The sequence below is a fragment of the Amblyomma maculatum genome, chromosome 1, assembly GCF_055883805.1.
Source record: "Amblyomma maculatum isolate TAMU_Amacu chromosome 1, ASM5588380v1, whole genome shotgun sequence".
In the NCBI taxonomy this organism is placed as follows: Eukaryota; Metazoa; Arthropoda; class Arachnida; order Ixodida; family Ixodidae; genus Amblyomma; species Amblyomma maculatum.
The window spans coordinates 298,537,671-298,558,128 of NC_139344.1; the positions used below are offsets into that span (position 1 = coordinate 298,537,671).

Consider the following 20,458-nt stretch of genomic DNA (forward strand, 5'->3'; position numbering starts at 1 on the left):
CCTGACTATACCCACTGCAGGGCGAAGGCCCCTCCAATATTTCTTCAATTAACCCGGTTCTGTGCTAGCTGCATCCACTTGACCCCTGCGAACTTCTTAACCTCATCCGCCCACCTAACTTTCTGCTGCCCCTGCTACGATTTCCTTTCCTTGGAATCCAGTTTGTTACCCTAAGCGACCATCGGTTATCCTCTCTTCGCACTACATCTCCTGTCCATGCCCATTTCTTCTTAATTTCTACTAGAATGTCAGTAACGTGAGTTATTTCTCGGACCCATTCTACACGCTTCATATCTCTTAATGTTACCCCTACCATTTTTCGTTTCATAGCCCTCTGTGTAGTCCTCAACTTAAGTAGAACCCTCTTAGTTAGCCTCCACGTTTCAGCCCCATAGCTGAGTACAGGTAAGATGCAACTGTTGTATACTTTCCTCTTGAGCGACACCGGTAAGCTGCTAGTCATAATCTGCGAGTGCTTGCCACATGCGCTCCATCCCAATCTTATTCTTCTAGTTATTTTCTTTTCATGGTCCGGATCTGCGGTTACTACCTGCCCTAAGTAGACATAATCGCCTACTACTTCCAGTGCTTCGCTACCTAACGTAAACTGCTGTTCCTTCCCGAGGCTGTTGAACATTACTTTAGTCTTCTGCGTATTGATTTTTAAGCCTACCTTTCTACTTTTCCTGTCTAGGTCATGAATCATTATTTGTATTTGATCCCCCGAGTTACTCAGCAAGGCAATGTTTCAGCAAATCGCAGATTACTGAGGTATTCTCCATCTACCCTTATCCCTAACTGCTCCCATTTCAAGTATCTGAATACTTCCTCTAAGCAAGCTGTGAATAGTACTGGGGAGATTGTGTCTCCTTGCCTAACACCTTTCTTTATGGGAATTTTGTTACTTTATTTATGAAGAACTACGGTTGCTGTGCAGGACGAGATAATTGCTTCTAATGGCTACCTTTCAGCATCGCGGGGGAGCCGTTTCCCTCACATGTGTAGACGCCCGCCCGCTGGTCGATGCATTCCTGCCTGGGTGCGCTAACAAAGAGAATGAGAGGGGGGAAGGGGCTGTACCGATAGCCGTTTTCCCCATGTCGAGCACAATGCCTTCGCTGGAAAGAAAATCTCTTCCCAGAATGAGTGATATGGCTAAACCTGACAGGTAGGCGGAGCGATGCTTGCACTTTCTGCCGTCAAAGCGTACCACGAGACGCACTCCTTCCTCCGCTTTTGCCATCCCGGCTGCTAAGCTCAAAGGGGTTTCGGCTGGCCTGACACGGATGTTACATCTACGGCAGGCCTCGAACACGTCGTCAAAGTTAAGTTTGCGGGCTTCGTAAAGAAACGAAGTGTTCATCGCGGGTCGACTATCGCGGGGGAGATTTCGAAGGGGCGACCAAGTTTAAGGGGCAGCTTGTATTGTACAACTATATTTCTTGTACAAGGGGCTCTATTTATTTGTCTTCTGTTGCTCAACCGTCATGTTTCATCCCAGCCATTGTTATACTTCATGCAAATCGCGAATGCTTGGTTTTTGCATTCGAAAGCGGATTCTTCCGCCTGAAGTGCTGGTTCAGCGCTGTGTTTGTCCCTTTCTTGCTCTAGCCTTGTGCCGTTGCACTGCTTCACTAGATATGTCAGACCAACTCGCCCACCAGTTCGTATTGTACAACTTTATTTCTTGTACAAGGGACTCTATTTATTCGTTTTCTGTTGCTCAACCATCCTGTTTCATCCCAGCCATTGCTATGATTCATGCAAATCGCGAATGCTTGGTTTTTGCATTCGAAAGCGGATTCTTCCGCCTGAAGTGCTGGTTCAGCGCTGTGTTTGTCCCTTTCTTGCTCTAGCCTTGTGCCGTTGCACTGCTTCACTAGATATGTCAGACCAACTCGCCCACCAGTTCGTATTGTACAACTTTATTTCTTGTACAAGGGGCTCTATTTATTCGTTTTCTGTTGCTCAACCATCCTGTTTCATCCCAGCCATTGCTATGATTCATGCAAATCGCGAATGCTTGGTTTTTGCATTCGAAAGCGGATTCTTCCGCCTGAAGTGCTGGTTCAGCGCTGTGTTTGTCCCTTTCTTGCTCTAGCCTTGTGCCGTTGCACTGCTTCACTAGATATGTCAGACCAACTCGCCCACCAGTTCGTATTGTACAACTTTATTTCTTGTACAAGGGACTCTATTTATTCGTTTTCTGTTGCTCAACCATCCTGTTTCATCCCAGCCATTGCTATGATTCATGCAAATCGCGAATGCTTGGTTTTTGCATTCGAAAGCGGATTCTTCCGCCTGAAGTGCTGGTTCAGCGCTGTGTTTGTCCCTTTCTTGCTCCAGCCTTGTGCCGTTGCACTGCTTCACTAGATATGTCAGACCAACTCGCCCACCAGTTCGTATTGTACAACTTTATTTCTTGTACAAGGGGCTCTATTTATTCGTTTTCTGTTGCTCAACCATCCTGTTTCATCCCAGCCATTGCTATGATTCATGCAAATCGCGAATGCTTGGTTATTGCATTCGAAAGCGGATTCTTCCGCCTGAAGTGCTGGTTCAGCGCTGTGTTTGTCCCTTTCTTGCTCTAGCCTTGTGCCGTTGCTCTGCATCACTAGATATGTCAGACCAACTCGCGCACCAGTTCGTATTGTACAACTTTATTTCTTGCAAAAGGGGCTCTATTTATTCGTTTTCTGTTGCTCAACCATCCTGTTTCATCCCAGCCATTGCTATGATTCATGCAAATCGCGAATGCTTGGTTTTTGCATTCGAAAGCGGATTCTTCCGCCTGAAGTGCTGGTTCAGCGCTGTGTTTGTCCCTTTCTTGCTCTAGCCTTGTGCCGTTGCACTGCTTCACTAGATATGTCAGACCAACTCGCCCACCAGTTCGTATTGTACAACTTTATTTCTTGTACAAGGGGCTCTATTTATTCGTTTTCTCTTGCTCAACCATCCTGTTTCATCCCAGCCATTGCTATGATTCATGCAAATCGCGAATGCTTGGTTTTTGCATTCGAAAGCGGATTCTTCCGCCTGAAGTGCTGGTTCAGCGCTGTGTTTGTCCCTTTCTTGCTCTAGCCTTGTGCCGTTGCACTGCTTCACTAGATATGTCAGACCAACTCGCCCACCAGTTCGTATTGTACAACTTTATTTCTTGTACAAGGGACTCTATTTATTCGTTTTCTGTTGCTCAACCATCCTGTTTCATCCCAGCCATTGCTATGATTCATGCAAATCGCGAATGCTTGGTTTTTGCATTCGAAAGCGGATTCTTCCGCCTGAAGTGCTGGTTCAGCGCTGTGTTTGTCCCTTTCTTGCTCTAGCCTTGTGCCGTTGCACTGCTTCACTAGATATGTCAGACCAACTCGCCCACCAGTTCGTATTGTACAACTTTATTTCTTGTACAAGGGGCTCTATTTATTCGTTTTCTGTTGCTCAACCATCCTGTTTCATCCCAGCCATTGCTATGATTCATGCAAATCGCGAATGCTTGGTTTTTGCATTCGAAAGCGGATTCTTCCGCCTGAAGTGCTGGTTCAGCGCTGTGTTTGTCCCTTTCTTGCTCTAGCCTTGTGCCGTTGCACTGCTTCACTAGATATGTCAGACCAACTCGCCCACCAGTTCGTATTGTACAACTTTATTTCTTGTACAAGGGGCTCTATTTATTCGTTTTCTGTTGCTCAACCATCCTGTTTCATCCCAGCCATTGCTATGATTCATGCAAATCGCGAATGCTTGGTTTTTGCATTCGAAAGCGGATTCTTCCGCCTGAAGTGCTGGTTCAGCGCTCTGTTTGTTCCTTTCTTGCTCTAGCCTTGTGCCGTTGCACTGCTTCACTAGATATGTCAGACCAACTCGCCCACCAGTTCGTATTGTACAACTTTATTTCTTGTACAAGGGGCTCTATTTATTCGTTTTCTGTTGCTCAACCATCCTGTTTCATCCCAGCCATTGCTATGATTCATGCAAATCGCGAATGCTTGGTTTTTGCATTCGAAAGCGGATTCTTCCGCCTGAAGTGCTGGTTCAGCGCTGTGTTTGTCCCTTTCTTGCTCTAGCCTTGTGCCGTTGCACTGCTTCACTAGATATGTCAGACCAACTCGCCCACCAGTTCGTATTGTACAACTTTATTTCTTGTACAAGGGGCTCTATTTATTCGTTTTCTGTTGCTCAACCATCCTGTTTCATCCCAGCCATTGCTATGATTCATGCAAATCGCGAATGCTTGGTTTTTGCATTCGAAAGCGGATTCTTCCGCCTGAAGTGCTGGTTCAGCGCTGTGTTTGTCCCTTTCTTGCTCTAGCCCTGTGCCGTTGCACTGCTTCACTAGATATGTCAGACCAACTCGCCCACCAGTTCGTATTGTACAACTTTATTTCTTGTACAAGGGACTCTATTTATTCGTTTTCTGTTGCTCAACCATCCTGTTTCATCCCAGCCATTGCTATGATTCATGCAAATCGCGAATGCTTGGTTTTTGCATTCGAAAGCGGATTCTTCCGCCTGAAGTGCTGGTTCAGCGCTGTGTTTGTCCCTTTCTTGCTCTAGCCTTGTGCCGTTGCACTGCTTCACTAGATATGTCAGACCAACTCGCCCACCAGTTCGTATTGTACAACTTTATTTCTTGTACAAGGGGCTCTATTTATTCGTTTTCTGTTGCTCAACCATCCTGTTTCATCCCAGCCATTGCTATGATTCATGCAAATCGCGAATGCTTGGTTTTTGCATTCGAAAGCGGATTCTTCCGCCTGAAGTGCTGGTTCAGCGCTCTGTTTGTTCCTTTCTTGCTCTAGCCTTGTGCCGTTGCACTGCTTCACTAGATATGTCAGACCAACTCGCCCACCAGTTCGTATTGTACAACTTTATTTCTTGTACAAGGGGCTCTATTTATTCGTTTTCTGTTGCTCAACCATCCTGTTTCATCCCAGCCATTGCTATGATTCATGCAAATCGCGAATGCTTGGTTTTTGCATTCGAAAGCGGATTCTTCCGCCTGAAGTGCTGGTTCAGCGCTGTGTTTGTCCCTTTCTTGCTCTAGCCTTGTGCCGTTGCACTGCTTCACTAGATATGTCAGACCAACTCGCCCACCAGTTCGTATTGTACAACTTTATTTCTTGTACAAGGGGCTCTATTTATTCGTTTTCTGTTGCTCAACCATCCTGTTTCATCCCAGCCATTGCTATGATTCATGCAAATCGCGAATGCTTGGTTTTTGCATTCGAAAGCGGATTCTTCCGCCTGAAGTGCTGGTTCAGCGCTGTGTTTGTCCCTTTCTTGCTCTAGCCCTGTGCCGTTGCACTGCTTCACTAGATATGTCAGACCAACTCGCCCACCAGTTCGTATTGTACAACTTTATTTCTTGTACAAGGGACTCTATTTATTCGTTTTCTGTTGCTCAACCATCCTGTTTCATCCCAGCCATTGCTATGATTCATGCAAATCGCGAATGCTTGGTTTTTGCATTCGAAAGCGGATTCTTCCGCCTGAAGTGCTGGTTCAGCGCTGTGTTTGTCCCTTTCTTGCTCTAGCCTTGTGCCGTTGCACTGCTTCACTAGATATGTCAGACCAACTCGCCCACCAGTTCGTATTGTACAACTTTATTTCTTGTACAAGGGGCTCTATTTATTCGTTTTCTGTTGCTCAACCATCCTGTTTCATCCCAGCCATTGCTATGATTCATGCAAATCGCGAATGCTTGGTTTTTGCATTCGAAAGCGGATTCTTCCGCCTGAAGTGCTGGTTCAGCGCTGTGTTTGTCCCTTTCAACTCTAGCCTTGTGCCGTTGCACTGCTTCACTAGATATGTCAGACCAACTCGCCCACCAGTTCGTATTGTACAACTTTATTTCTTGTACAAGGGACTCTATTTATTCGTTTTCTGTTGCTCAACCATCCTGTTTCATCCCAGCCATTGCTATGATTCATGCAAATCGCGAATGCTTGGTTTTTGCATTCGAAAGCGGATTCTTCCGCCTGAAGTGCTGGTTCAGCGCTGTGTTTGTTCCTTTCTTGCTCTAGCCTTGTGCCGTTGCACTGCTTCACTAGATATGTCAGACCAACTCGCCCACCAGTTCGTATTGTACAACTTTATTTCTTGTACAAGGGGCTCTATTTATTCGTTTTCTGTTGCTCAACCATCCTGTTTCATCCCAGCCATTGCTATGATTCATGCAAATCGCGAATGCTTGGTTTTTGCATTCGAAAGCGGATTCTTCCGCCTGAAGTGCTGGTTCAGCGCTGTGTTTGTCCCTTTCTTGCTCTAGCCCTGTGCCGTTGCACTGCTTCACTAGATATGTCAGACCAACTCGCCCACCAGTTCGTATTGTACAACTTTATTTCTTGTACAAGGGACTCTATTTATTCGTTTTCTGTTGCTCAACCATCCTGTTTCATCCCAGCCATTGCTATGATTCATGCAAATCGCGAATGCTTGGTTTTTGCATTCGAAAGCGGATTCTTCCGCCTGAAGTGCTGGTTCAGCGCTGTGTTTGTCCCTTTCTTGCTCTAGCCTTGTGCCGTTGCACTGCTTCACTAGATATGTCAGACCAACTCGCCCACCAGTTCGTATTGTACAACTTTATTTCTTGTACAAGGGGCTCTATTTATTCGTTTTCTGTTGCTCAACCATCCTGTTTCATCCCAGCCATTGCTATGATTCATGCAAATCGCGAATGCTTGGTTTTTGCATTCGAAAGCGGATTCTTCCGCCTGAAGTGCTGGTTCAGCGCTCTGTTTGTTCCTTTCTTGCTCTAGCCTTGTGCCGTTGCACTGCTTCACTAGATATGTCAGACCAACTCGCCCACCAGTTCGTATTGTACAACTTTATTTCTTGTACAAGGGGCTCTATTTATTCGTTTTCTGTTGCTCAACCATCCTGTTTCATCCCAGCCATTGCTATGATTCATGCAAATCGCGAATGCTTGGTTTTTGCATTCGAAAGCGGATTCTTCCGCCTGAAGTGCTGGTTCAGCGCTGTGTTTGTCCCTTTCTTGCTCTAGCCTTGTGCCGTTGCACTGCTTCACTAGATATGTCAGACCAACTCGCCCACCAGTTCGTATTGTACAACTTTATTTCTTGTACAAGGGGCTCTATTTATTCGTTTTCTGTTGCTCAACCATCCTGTTTCATCCCAGCCATTGCTATGATTCATGCAAATCGCGAATGCTTGGTTTTTGCATTCGAAAGCGGATTCTTCCGCCTGAAGTGCTGGTTCAGCGCTGTGTTTGTCCCTTTCTTGCTCTAGCCCTGTGCCGTTGCACTGCTTCACTAGATATGTCAGACCAACTCGCCCACCAGTTCGTATTGTACAACTTTATTTCTTGTACAAGGGACTCTATTTATTCGTTTTCTGTTGCTCAACCATCCTGTTTCATCCCAGCCATTGCTATGATTCATGCAAATCGCGAATGCTTGGTTTTTGCATTCGAAAGCGGATTCTTCCGCCTGAAGTGCTGGTTCAGCGCTGTGTTTGTCCCTTTCTTGCTCTAGCCTTGTGCCGTTGCACTGCTTCACTAGATATGTCAGACCAACTCGCCCACCAGTTCGTATTGTACAACTTTATTTCTTGTACAAGGGGCTCTATTTATTCGTTTTCTGTTGCTCAACCATCCTGTTTCATCCCAGCCATTGCTATGATTCATGCAAATCGCGAATGCTTGGTTTTTGCATTCGAAAGCGGATTCTTCCGCCTGAAGTGCTGGTTCAGCGCTGTGTTTGTCCCTTTCAACTCTAGCCTTGTGCCGTTGCACTGCTTCACTAGATATGTCAGACCAACTCGCCCACCAGTTCGTATTGTACAACTTTATTTCTTGTACAAGGGACTCTATTTATTCGTTTTCTGTTGCTCAACCATCCTGTTTCATCCCAGCCATTGCTATGATTCATGCAAATCGCGAATGCTTGGTTTTTGCATTCGAAAGCGGATTCTTCCGCCTGAAGTGCTGGTTCAGCGCTGTGTTTGTTCCTTTCTTGCTCTAGCCTTGTGCCGTTGCACTGCTTCACTAGATATGTCAGACCAACTCGCCCACCAGTTCGTATTGTACAACTTTATTTCTTGTACAAGGGGCTCTATTTATTCGTTTTCTGTTGCTCAACCATCCTGTTTCATCCCAGCCATTGCTATGATTCATGCAAATCGCGAATGCTTGGTTTTTGCATTCGAAAGCGGATTCTTCCGCCTGAAGTGCTGGTTCAGCGCTGTGTTTGTCCCTTTCTTGCTCTAGCCTTGTGCCGTTGCACTGCTTCACTAGATATGTCAGACCAACTCGCCCACCAGTTCGTATTGTACAACTTTATTTCTTGTACAAGGGGCTCTATTTATTCGTTTTCTGTTGCTCAACCATCCTGTTTCATCCCAGCCATTGCTATGATTCATGCAAATCGCGAATGCTTGGTTTTTGCATTCGAAAGCGGATTCTTCCGCCTGAAGTGCTGGTTCAGCACTGTGTTTGTCCCTTTCTTGCTCTAGCCTTGTGCCGTTGCACTGCTTCACTAGATATGTCAGACCAACTCGCCCACCAGTTCGTATTGTACAACTTTATTTCTTGTACAAGGGGCGCTATTTATTCGTTTTCTGTTGCTCAACCATCCTGTTTCATCCCAGCCATTGCTATGATTCATGAAAATCGCGAATTCTTGGTTTTTGCATTCGAAAGCGGATTCTTCCGCCTGAAGTGCTGGTTCAGCGCTGTGTTTGTCCCTTTCTTGCTCTAGCCTTGTGCCGTTGCACTGCTTCACTAGATATGTCAGACCAACTCGCCCACCAGTTCGTATTGTACAACTTTATTTCTTGTACAAGGGGCTCTATTTATTCGTTTTCTGTTGCTCAACCATCCTGTTTCATCCCAGCCATTGCTATGATTCATGCAAATCGCGAATGCTTGGTTTTTGCATTCGAAAGCGGATTCTTCCGCCGGAAGTGCTGGTTCAGCGCTGTGTTTGTCCCTTTCTTGTTCTAGCCTTGTGCCGTTGCACTGCTTCACTAGATATGTCAGACCAACTCGCCCACCAGTTCGTATTGTACAACTTTATTTCTTGTACAAGGGGCTCTATTTATTCGTTTTCTGTTGCTCAACCATCCTGTTTCATCCCAGCCATTGCTATGCTTCATGCAAATCGCGAATGCCTGGTTTTTGCATTCGAAAGCGGATCCTTCCGCCTGAAGTGCTGGTTCAGCGCTCTGTGTGTCCCTTTCTTCCTCTGGCCTTGTGCCGTTGCACTGCTTCACTAGATATGTGAGACCAACTAGCCCACCAGTTCGTATTGTAAAACTTTATTTCTTGTACAAGGGGCTCTATTTATTCGTCTTCTGTTGCTCAACCGTCATGTTTCATCCCAGCCATTGCTATGATTCATGCAAATCGCGAATGCTTGGTTTTTGCATTCGAAAGCGGATTCTTCCGCCTGAAGTGCTGGTTCAGCGCTCTGTGTGTCCCTTTCTTCCTCTGGCCTTGTGCCGTTGCACTGCTTCACTAGATATGTCAGACCAACTAGCCCACCAGTTCGTATTGTAAAACTTTATTTCTTGTACAAGGGGCTCTATTTATTCGTTTTCTGTTGCTCAACCATCCTGTTTCATCCCAGCCATTGCTATGATTCATGCAAATCGCGAATGCTTGGTTTTTGCATTCGAAAGCGGATTCTTCCGCCTGAAGTGCTGGTTCAGCGCTGTGTTTGTCCCTTTCTTGTTCTAGCCTTGTGCCGTTGCACTGCTTCACTAGATATGTCAGACCAACTCGCCCACCAGTTCGTATTGTACAACTTTATTTCTTGTACAAGGGGCTCTATTTATTCGTTTGCTGTTGCTCAACCATCCTGTTTCATCCCAGCCATTGCTATGATTCATGCAAATCGCGAATGCTTGCTTTTTGCATTCGAAAGCGGATTCTTCCGTCTGAAGTGCTGGTTCAGCGCTGTGTTTGTCCCTTTCTTGCTCTAGCCTTGTGCCGTTGCACTGCTTCACTAGATATGTCAGACCAACTAGCCCACCAGTTCGTATTGTAAAACTTTATTTCTTGTACAAGGGGCTCTATTTATTCGTCTTCTGTTGCTCAACCGTCATGTTTCATCCCAGCCATTGCTAATGCTTCATAGTGTCCGTATTGTCCCTTTGAATCCGCCGCCCGCGCGCAACCGACCAAGGGCAGCGATCGTAATGTTTGGGCCTGAGGTTTGCGCGTGTGTGTGTTTATATGTGTGTGTTTTCGGAAGTGTAACCGTCGACGCCGTTTGTCTGTGACTGCTGGGCACCCCTTGCGTGGGCGTATTTTGGAGAGGGGGTAAATCACAGATTTATGTGTTTGCGTGCGCAACCACACGCTACTGAGTGCGTGCTTTGTGTTTGTTTTACTTGAAATGCGTAGGAGAGGGGTATATGTGGCAAAGTGATTGGCCAGCTCATTTTGAAACACTGCATGTTATTGGCAACAGAGAGACTAGTCGTTGATTGGTCAACCGACTAGACTGAATTTTGGTAACGCTAAGGAAGCGAGGTGGAACGGCTAGACTCGGAGGAGAGTTGGGTCCGGACGAGAGTCGAGGGCAGACTGGTTGTTCGAGCAGGGAGGCTAGGCTGACGGAGGTCTCAACGGACTCCGGCCTAAATTGTAGCAGAAGGCCAAGGCCTGATTCTGCTAGCCTCTGACCTCCGATCGTCCACCCATTTGCAGTTACCCTCTATGTTTTGTTGTCGCATCTGACGAAGTTATTGTAAATAAGTTGTAAAAGGTGTAAATAAATGTGTACAGTCTAAGAAGGGAAGTTCTCATCTCCGCACCGCAATGTGTCGCTGAGCCACGGACGCAGCGGTGGTCACCAACACCACTCTGTACGAGCGAAGGCAGACGAAGAAAACAGCAAGAAATACCTGCCGTACAGGGAAGCGCATCCATTCCCCACGCCCTTCGCACTTTTTGAAAATGACTGTCACCGACCAGTGACAGTATTGAGACTGTGTCAACGAGTGCAGAGTAGCTTTGACCAGCTAACCGCACTAGCATAAAAAGGCTTGAGTGCGACAATTTTTGCGCTCTACAGGCGAGCGGAACAAAAGCCTCTGCGCCGCCGGTGCGGTCGCCCGGTGACGCGGCGCGAGAGTACCCTTCCCATTTTCCGCCGTAGCTACCGCGAAATTCTGCCGCGGATGGTGATAGGCTAGTGTTACCAATTATCGCTGCCGGCGGTCCGCTTTTCCCTTTATACGCCTTGCTTGACACTCGGGTGCCACGTGGCCCGGCTGGTTGCAATTCCAGGAAAGCCGATCGTTCACCGGCCACGCGGTCGGGGGATCCCGCGTTCCACGAAGCCATTGGGGACGTCTTTTCCCTCTCTCCGCGCCTACGTGAACATCGCTGATGAGCCCAGCTGCACGCCGCTGCTCGAACGTGTAGGGGTCAAGAGCGCGAGGAATAGCGGAGCCTTCCGCTTACCTTTCTTGCCCTACCGTCATTACGTATGCGCCTTTGGCGCGTGGCTCGGAGTCTTGGCCTCCGGCCCAGGCGCATCGCGGTTCTAGCAATTTGGCTGCCCTGGGTGGGTGGCTGGTAGCCCAATTCAATGAGAAAATCCGCCTGCACCACCTTCGCTTCCTGTGCTAGGGCCTAGAGGTTTGCAAAACCACTTCCCCGTAAAAACAGCTTGAAGCGCAGATGACACTGCCTGATCACGCATGCGACCTGTTCGCGATTGGCTGCCGTTGAATCTGAATTCTTGTAGAGCTCCTTCATTGCGCGTACATACTCGAGAAGGCTCTGCTCTGGGTGCTGTGCACGCAAAGCGAGCTCCTTAAGCATACGGCGCTCGTAATCGGGCGGCACGAACTCGGCGCGGAAGCAACCAGTGAAGTCTGCCATCGACTGGTAGGCCGGCTGGCAGCGTCTCCATCGCGCCACGCTCTCAACGAGTGCTACGGGAATCACCTGCGCAAGCACCACGTCGTCTGGGGAACCCAGTGCCATCTGATAATCCTCGAGTTCTTGTAAGAACTCGTGGACTGACTTCACGTCCGTGTAGCCGGAAAAGGAGGAAACCTCTACATTTGCCCGCGGACGCGGGACTGTCGCCGCAGCTGCGGCTTGGTTGGCGCTAGCCACCGAACCGAGCTAACGGGTTAACACAGGAAACATTGCGGTCACGTGTTGCATAAGAGTCGCTGCATCGGGAACCTGTGTGGGCTCTGCGGCGTCCCTTGCCTCACTACCGGATGCACCGACATTCGAAGCGGTGGCCCTATCTGTCCCGTTTTTCCTCGGCTGCATGCCTTACTCAAACTGTGGCTAGCTGAAAGATGCAGAATTGCTCGCGCGCAAAGGCCGGTCGCAAAGACTAATCGCGGCGACAATCCTCATGTCTTTGTAGAAGATATGCGAAGAAAATGCAAACTCAAACCGCCCGGCACTAAAAAACAGACGCATAACACAAAACAAAATTAAAACACTGTACAAACACCACTATACTGCATTCCGCCTCATCCACACATACGATAGCCCTAAAATAACTCAGCCCCACGTTGGGCGCCATTTTGTGGGTGATTCCTCTGCCGGAGGGAGACACAAGACACACACGCACAGCGGGCTGTGAAACAAACATATTTATCTTACAGAGGGCAGGCAGGTCCGTCCATGCAGATGCGATGGGGCAAGGGTCGTCGTCAGGAGAGCAGCCAGAGAGCGGACAGCGGGAAACCAAAGAGGGAGCAAGGAGCCGGTGCGCCTCGTTTTATGGGGTCCGAGCGGAGACCGGTTTGCCCGTCAGCGGGAGAGGAGAGGGCCAGTGGGGCAGTGCACAGGGGTGTCAGGAAGTGGCGTGCCCTTCAAATGTGGCTGGCGCGCTGTGCTGCCTCATGCGTGAAAACAGGGCCCCGCCGTTTGAAGCAGTAAAAACATTGCTGACGAAAGCAAAGCCTTAGAACTTTGTCGCGCGGCATCAGAAAAGGCACCGCAAGAAGTAGGCGAAGGCAAGAAAAGAATTACTACCGTCCCTGACGTTATAATCAAGCTTCTCTGCAGACGTTCAGTACTGTGAGAAGAAGCTCGAGTTGTAATCGTTGATTGTCATCAGTTTGAATTCTAGCGCAAAAACAATTTACATGTATTACCTCTATAAATTTGAATCCCTGAATATAGAAAAAAGATAAAGCTGCTCTTTAAAGGAGCTGGCGCTTGTGTTGGTTGCTGTTGGCACTGGAATTCATTAGCGTTATTCGAGTTGGTGTTTAGATTAAATACCCTGGAACTTAGATTAAGTGTTTTGCGCTAGGATTGAACTTCATGGCGTGAAGATTAATAGGCTGCTTCTTTATTTCTCCAGACTATTTGACTACGGACAACTCAGTGCTCTTGACTTGGCTTTGGTTAGCTTAGTAGCGACTTCCAAATTCAGGTAGATCACCCCAAAAATTTGGCATGCTTACCCATTCTCCTTACATTGGCGGTTACTTGCATCCTTGGAATTTTCTTCTTCATTGTGGCCCAAAATAAGCAGTTTCCACATTGGCATAAATCTGCCTGATGCCTCCCTCCACAAGCCGGGCCGGACTCGCCGTGTCTCTTATTGCACAGTGATGTGAAAATCTCTGTCAATCGGTTCATAGCTAGCTGCTGACTACATCGCGACACAATGCACTGATGAGCCGAGTGGTGCTGTGTCCCGTGCTCTTCCCATGTTATGGCGGTCAACTCAATGAAAAAACGGAAAGTTAACTCGCGTGAGAAGTGCAAAATACTGTCGTCAGAGAACTACCCGATTTTTTGCTGCAAGTTAGTTGAACCAGAATGCGGAATTTTGAACATTTAGGAAGTTCGAATAGCTCTAAAAGCGAAAGGGCAGCGCGAATCGAGTCAAACAGCAATTCCTTTTCGAAAAGTATTGCGAGTTGAGATTATTCCCATACCCCGAAAATAAACATTTTGTATTAATCCCAGCAGAGGGCGTCTGTCAGATGAGATGTGTTATGTACATTGCGACACCGCTGACCCCGAGCATCCACGCTTAGTGTGCGTAGAATTGCCCAAGGAAAGAGGAATCCTGATGGCCGAGCCAATACCGAATGCTAAAGGCCACTCGGCGGAAGCAATACACCACTTTGGCCTCAGCTTCTCATAGACGGCAACTCCGGGCAGACCCGATCGGGGGAATCGGCAGTTTCCTTTTCCTATCCTCTTTTACTTCCTTTCCTGTTTTCGCGTCTCTATTTGGCTTTTTTATTTTTACTGGCGGCTAGGCTTAGCGTTAAATGGATAACCATATTGCGTTCTGCCTTTTTAGTTATAATCAGGGTGCACAGCTCGCATGGGCACGATTTCTGTTTGCAACTCCTTTCTCCTTGTTGCGCTCCGTAATTGGTAAATGCCACCGTGGCCGAATAACATAACAAGCTTATAACTGACCGCCTAACGCCTCCGAAACGGGAACATTGCTTGCAATGTTCCCATTTCTTATTAAGAACAATAACGTTTTCCTTGGTTCCATAATGTCTATAGTGAACGAATAAACAGCAATACTTCTCTCACCTTTTGCTCTTTCTTTAAGACTCTGACACCATCAGTCAGTCATGCAAAGTAAAAAGGTAATCTTTTGCAACTGGCAACGTGCGCAGATAGCAATGGTTTTTCCGGTTCTTTCTCCGATAAAGACTGATCCCACACGGCCAGTTTCTAGGTTCGTTACCTCCTCCTCAAAAATAAGGCTCTGTGAATACACTCCAAGCTCTCTCACGTAAACACTAGGACATACTGTTTGCACATCGATCTCTCGGTTGTGCGTTCTTGCTAAGATTATCGTTGCATTTTGCATGGGCCTGCAAAGTCGACCTAATTGAAACGATTAGGCCCAGTACCTAAAATAGGTTGGCGTCTTCCACTTGATGCGTACAGGACGTCTCCCATAAACAGTCTTTTTGTAAAAACAAATGAACCTCTAGTAGCAGACAGCAGCTAAGTGAAACTTTATGAAAATTCTTGCGTTGCCAAAACGTCTTTGTCCTTTCATAGTTACAAAATTCTCATTGAAAACACTCTTTATTAACAACCCTTAGACGAATAAACCACTCATTGTCGATTTCGAAGAGAAATGAAACACATTGATGCACTTGCCGAATTCGCCCGGAGATCTGACCCTCTGCCATCTTGCTACTACAAGTTTTCTTTAGTACGTGACCTCTCATTAACACTTTCTTAAACAACATACACCACAAAAACACTTGTTAGAGTTCTTGGTACTAAGCAAAGAATGCAGAGGTTACACAGACTTTTATTATACATGGTTCCTAAACAGCACTTTATTTTGATAGTGCTGTTGCAGAAAAGAAACGGAAACTATAGCAAGTGAATAGTACGGTGTATTCTAAGCAGTTCAATTGTGGACCAGCGCAAAACTAAGGGCCAAGGAAAGAGAAGACGACACGACACGGGCGCTGGTATAAGGTTGTCTCTGTATGCCGCCGTTTTCACTGTTGAATGTTGCTCCATTTTCTTCCCAACAAAAACAAATAGTACAGAACATTGAAAATAGTTTATTTTTCACAGACTTCCTCAGTTTAAGTCATCACTGCACCTCAAAAATACAATAAAGTATTTAATAGCAGGCATAATCCTTAACTTAATATGCCGAAACACAAGGATATGAAATAAAATTCTGTTTTGTGTCAATCCACTTAGAAATCAAAAAGAACAAGACAGCTCAGGCATATGCCGCCGCCACCCGCAAGAGTAAATACGGAGTGAATATACCGCATGAAGATGCCATTAAATTTGTTCAATAATAACTGATAGAAAAATGTCATGCGCCAAGCAATAACGAAGTGAATAATAAGCTGCACCTATAGTGAAGCCTGTGACCATAGAATGGAAAACACGCAGTCATCTGTGAGTTTAGAATTAACTTTATGTCGCCTTCCTATCGAACCGCACACTTACACGCAACTCTATTCTTGCAAAAAAAGACAATCCTACATTTGAACTCTGCACAGAAGTAGCCACCAAACTTTAATGTCCTGCTTAAAAGTACAAGGAAAAAACATTTCCCACAATTTTACCACGCCTATTACACCCTACCTTAGTCTTCCGACAAAGTTGACTGGTCAAATTCCTTCTTTTTTGTTTCCTAGGATCGCAAACCCTCTAAACCAGTTATCAACTGTCCTGCAGGGAAGTTGAGAGTCATTTTGAAACAATTGTTGTGGCCATAGGGCTAGTCTAAATCTAGCCGTCCAAAGTTCAGGATGTCGTGTAGTATAGGTGCATGTATTGATGCGTAGGTCAGCTAAATTTATGGAATAATTCTGTGGTTTCATATATTTCTTATTCCTTTCCATACGCGATAATTGAAAACAATTACAGCAGCTTCAGTAACTTGATGGCGCCTACGCTGATGCTAACAGGGAAGCTGCCTGGCGTTCATTAATCGCAAGGCTAACTTGACAGAACTTCTCAAAGCCAGCTGATCGATTGGCGGAGCGGTTATATATCCATGGTACGCTAATCCACGCTATAAATCCACGTTAATAAATTATAAATGCGTGGCTTTTGCTTCTCTCGCTCGAAACTCGGGATCTTTCGCCCTCCGCTTGCGCTTGGACGCCGTTCGCGCACCAACTTTCTCTGGCGCTCCCTTCTTCCGTAGGGTGGACTCTAGCGGTGGCGGCCATTTGTGCTTGTGTGTGTGTGTGTGTGTGACAAGTGCTGAACGGAATGAATCGAGGTTAGTCCTTCCAGGAAGCCATTGTCTTTTCCGCCGCGCTCTTGCACAGGTCACCAGCCAAAGCTGGGCAACACTGACCTCCAGTCATCAGTCTTTGAGTCATTGGTTCACATATCTGGATTTTCCGGCATGCCCATACCATGTAATTTCCAAGCAGGCATATAAGGGGACATCGTTTATTCGGAAAAAGGACTAATTTATTTTCATCCCACATCCATTTCATATGCAAGCACTAGACCGCTATGGTTTTATAGAACTAGCCCTGTCCAACGCACTTATCTCTCTTGTTGAAGTGAAATAATTCCATAAACCATGTTCGCTTTGCTTCACCCCTTCCTGCGTCTAACCTCTCACCTTGCACGCAAAGAACAAGGTAGCTTCGGCTCCCTACGTGAGTTCCCTACGTGAGTGACGTGAGGGGGATAGCAGATCTTTCTCGAGAGTTTATCCGTGCGGAAACATAGCGATCAGAAGAACTGTAAATGTCAGCTGTAATTTTGTTTACTACGACAACTCATTGAATTCATTCAGCGATCATAAGCACGTGATATACAGGTCCATTATCAAACAATGCCATGCCATGAGTAGAATTGATGCTGCTAAAAGCATTTGATGCATTTTATATTGGTGAGCATTTTTCAGCGCTCGCAATAATTGGACGAAAGCAGAAGCAACATCCAGTACTTTTCGCTCTCTTCTGCTCGCAGCATAAGCGATCATGCCAAACTAACTCGCTCAACATTGAGTTAAGCTCAATATATTTGTTTCTTTTTAGATTGATTCCGAGTGAAAATGCGCACTTCTGATGCTGCCCCTAATAAATGCTTGCTGTGTGCTTTCTCTGCCAGGCCCCAATCTCGTAACGGCATCCCGTTTGTTCAGCAGTGTGCCAACTAACCGCAACCACTTGCAGAATGTCCACGGATGCAGGAGACGGACCGGTCCTGATGGCAAGCTCAGCAGAATCGACGAGAGTGCTTGCCCTATGACGTCCCTCTCTTCGCGGCACCATCGACGCCATCGGAAAGTCAGCGTGAACGAACAGAACGGATTCCTAGCAGCAGCCACATTGTTTTCATGTAAAGTGGCTAATGCTTTTTAACAATGCTACACAGGCAAGCAGTCATTTCAGCCTTCGTGGTCAGCTCAGAGCAGAAGCGGGCGACTGATTGTGCTACACACTCTCACAACTCTTCTGACGCAGCTGTATAATGCCCTGACCGTTGACACGCACAGAACATGCAATAAAAAGTTAGTTATTGCTTCAGGAGCGCCACAAACGCACTCATTGTTCTTATTTATTTATTTATTTATTTATTTATTTATTTATTTATTTATTTATTTATTTATTTATTTATTTATTTATTTATTTATTTATTTATTTATTTATTTATTTATTTATTTATTTATTTATTTATTAATACTGCAATCCCAGGAAGGGATTTTCGCAGGGTGAGCATACAGAAAATAGGTAAGTACAAATATTAAGAAAAAAAAGTACAAAGGCCACAAATTAATAATAAGCAAAAAAACACAACAGCAAAAATGAAAGGCTCATGACGTAACACAACAAAAAAAAAAGTACACTAAGGTTTGGGGCATATAAATACACTACTATCAAGTCATCAGTGAACATGGTCAACAGGGAATTAATTAAATGAAGAAAGAGCACCAGAACGATCACAATATTAAATTCAGTTCAAAAATGGGAACCGGGAATGCATGACAGAGGACATTATTGTGCACTGAGGTTGCCGATGAATGATGTTACAGATAGCTGTAAGACTTCGTCGTTAGTAAGTTGATTCCACTCCGTTACTGTTCGCGGAAAAAAAGAATATTTAAAGCAGTTATTACGCTGGGTGAAAGGGGTGATTGTAAGATTGTGACGTTGTCTTGTAGAATAACCTGAAGAGAAAGATATTAGTCCATCAATGTTAATTTTAAAATGCCCTCTGACCAATTGGTATAAGAACTTTAGTCGAGAAACGCGATTCCTTTCGGTTATAGATATTAAAGCAGCCCTGTTTAAGAGGTCACTTACTGATGTGCGTCCGTAGCTATTGTAAACAAAACGTACTGCTTTCTGTTGTATTTTTTCAATTTTATTTACGTTTGTTTTGGTGAATGGATCCCAAATTATTGCCGCATAATCTAATATTGGAAGGACAATCGATTTATACGCTAGAAGCCGAACTCGGGGTGTGGAAAGTCTCAATGCACGCCTAAGAAAAAAAAGTTTACGGTTTGCATTATTTACAGTTTGATCAATATGTTTTGTCCAGTCAAGGTTGTTAGTAATCCATAGCCCTAGATACTTGTAGTGTGAGACTTCGGAAAGAATGTTGTTATCAAGTGAATATTGGAACATCAGTGGACTTTTTTTTGTGAGTGATTCTCATATACACGGTTTTTTGAAAGTTGATAGGCATCTGCCATGCATCACACCAGGCACTAATTTTCTGAAAAGCCTCATTAAGTTTTACCTGATCTGACATATGTTTAATTTCGGAGTATAGCACACAATCATCCGCGTATAGTTTAATATTAACTGGAATGTCTTTCACGATGTCGTTAATGTAAATGATAAACAAGAGTGGCCCAAGCACTGAGCCCTGAGGGACGCCAGAGTCAACAAAAACAGTTTGAGAGGAATGTTCCCCAAAAGAGACATATTGCTGACGGTTATTCAAATATGCTGAAATCCAATTAATGATTTTGTTATTTCTTAGTGTGCTATTAATTTTGGAAAGCAGCTTTTTGTGAGAGACCTTATCAAATGCTTTGGCGAAATCCATAAAAATGACATATGTTTGGTTACCATTGTTAATAGCTTTCGCAAAATCGTGTATAGTCTGAATTAATTGGGTACAAGTAGAATAACCTTTCCGGAATCCGTGTTGGAAATTTGTAATAAAATTGTGTTGTTCAAGAAAATGGGAAATGTGGGTGTGTATTATGTGTTCCATAATTTTGCAAGCTGTCGATGTTAATGAAATCGGTCGGTAATTATTAATGTACTGTTTGTTTCCATTTTTATGAAGTGGTTGGACTCTGGCCGTCCTCCAGTCACTCGGCACCTGTCCTTCGTTTAGAGACCTAGAAAAAATTATAAACAAATACTTGGACACCCATTCTGCATACCTCGTTAGGAATGCATTGGGTATTTTATCAGGCCCAAGGGATTTTTTTACGTTAAGATTCAAAAGCATTTTAGTTATACCCTGTTCACTGATGACAAGATCAGGCATCGGAGGTAAGCATGTTTCGAACAAAGGTTGTATGCCATTATCATTAGTAAAAACGGATTTGAAGTATTCGTTAAAGGCGGTTGATATTACTTTTCCGTCATGTGTTAATGTGCCATTGATTTCAAATGCATGGGAATCCCTAGATACTGGTGAGATTGTACGCCAAAATTTTTCAGGTGAGCTAGTTATAAATTTAGGCAACAAATCGCCAAAATAATTTTCTTTATCAAGTGCTACTTGTCGTCGTAGTTGACTTGACAGAGCGGAAATTTTATCAAGCAGGCCTTCAGGATGGACAACTGCTTGCCTTTTCTTTTTCAACTTTTTTAATTTTCTGCGCATTTGTATTGAAGTGCGGGAAATCCAGGGATTGCCACGTTTTGTCTTTTTAACAATGATTGGCACAAAACGGCTAATACACATCATAACCAGATCCTTGAAAGAAATCCACAGATCGTCTACATTTGCGGTAGACCTCGAAAAGCTATCAAAATGAAAGGATAAGGTATC

At 45.2% G+C, this 20,458-nt stretch overlaps 1 protein-coding gene across 1 annotated transcript in view; it reads left to right on the forward strand.

The window, feature by feature from the left end:
- Positions 1-17,975, forward strand: part of LOC146206871 (uncharacterized) — a 45,794-nt gene extending 27,819 nt beyond the window's left edge. The window contains exon 4 of the mRNA XM_084587070.1: positions 17,611-17,975. Within this exon, the coding sequence (XP_084443196.1) occupies positions 17,611-17,799 (189 nt within the window). The 3' untranslated portion in view covers positions 17,800-17,975. The remainder of the gene's footprint in view (positions 1-17,610) is intronic.
- Positions 17,976-20,458: the final 2,483 nt, after the last annotated feature.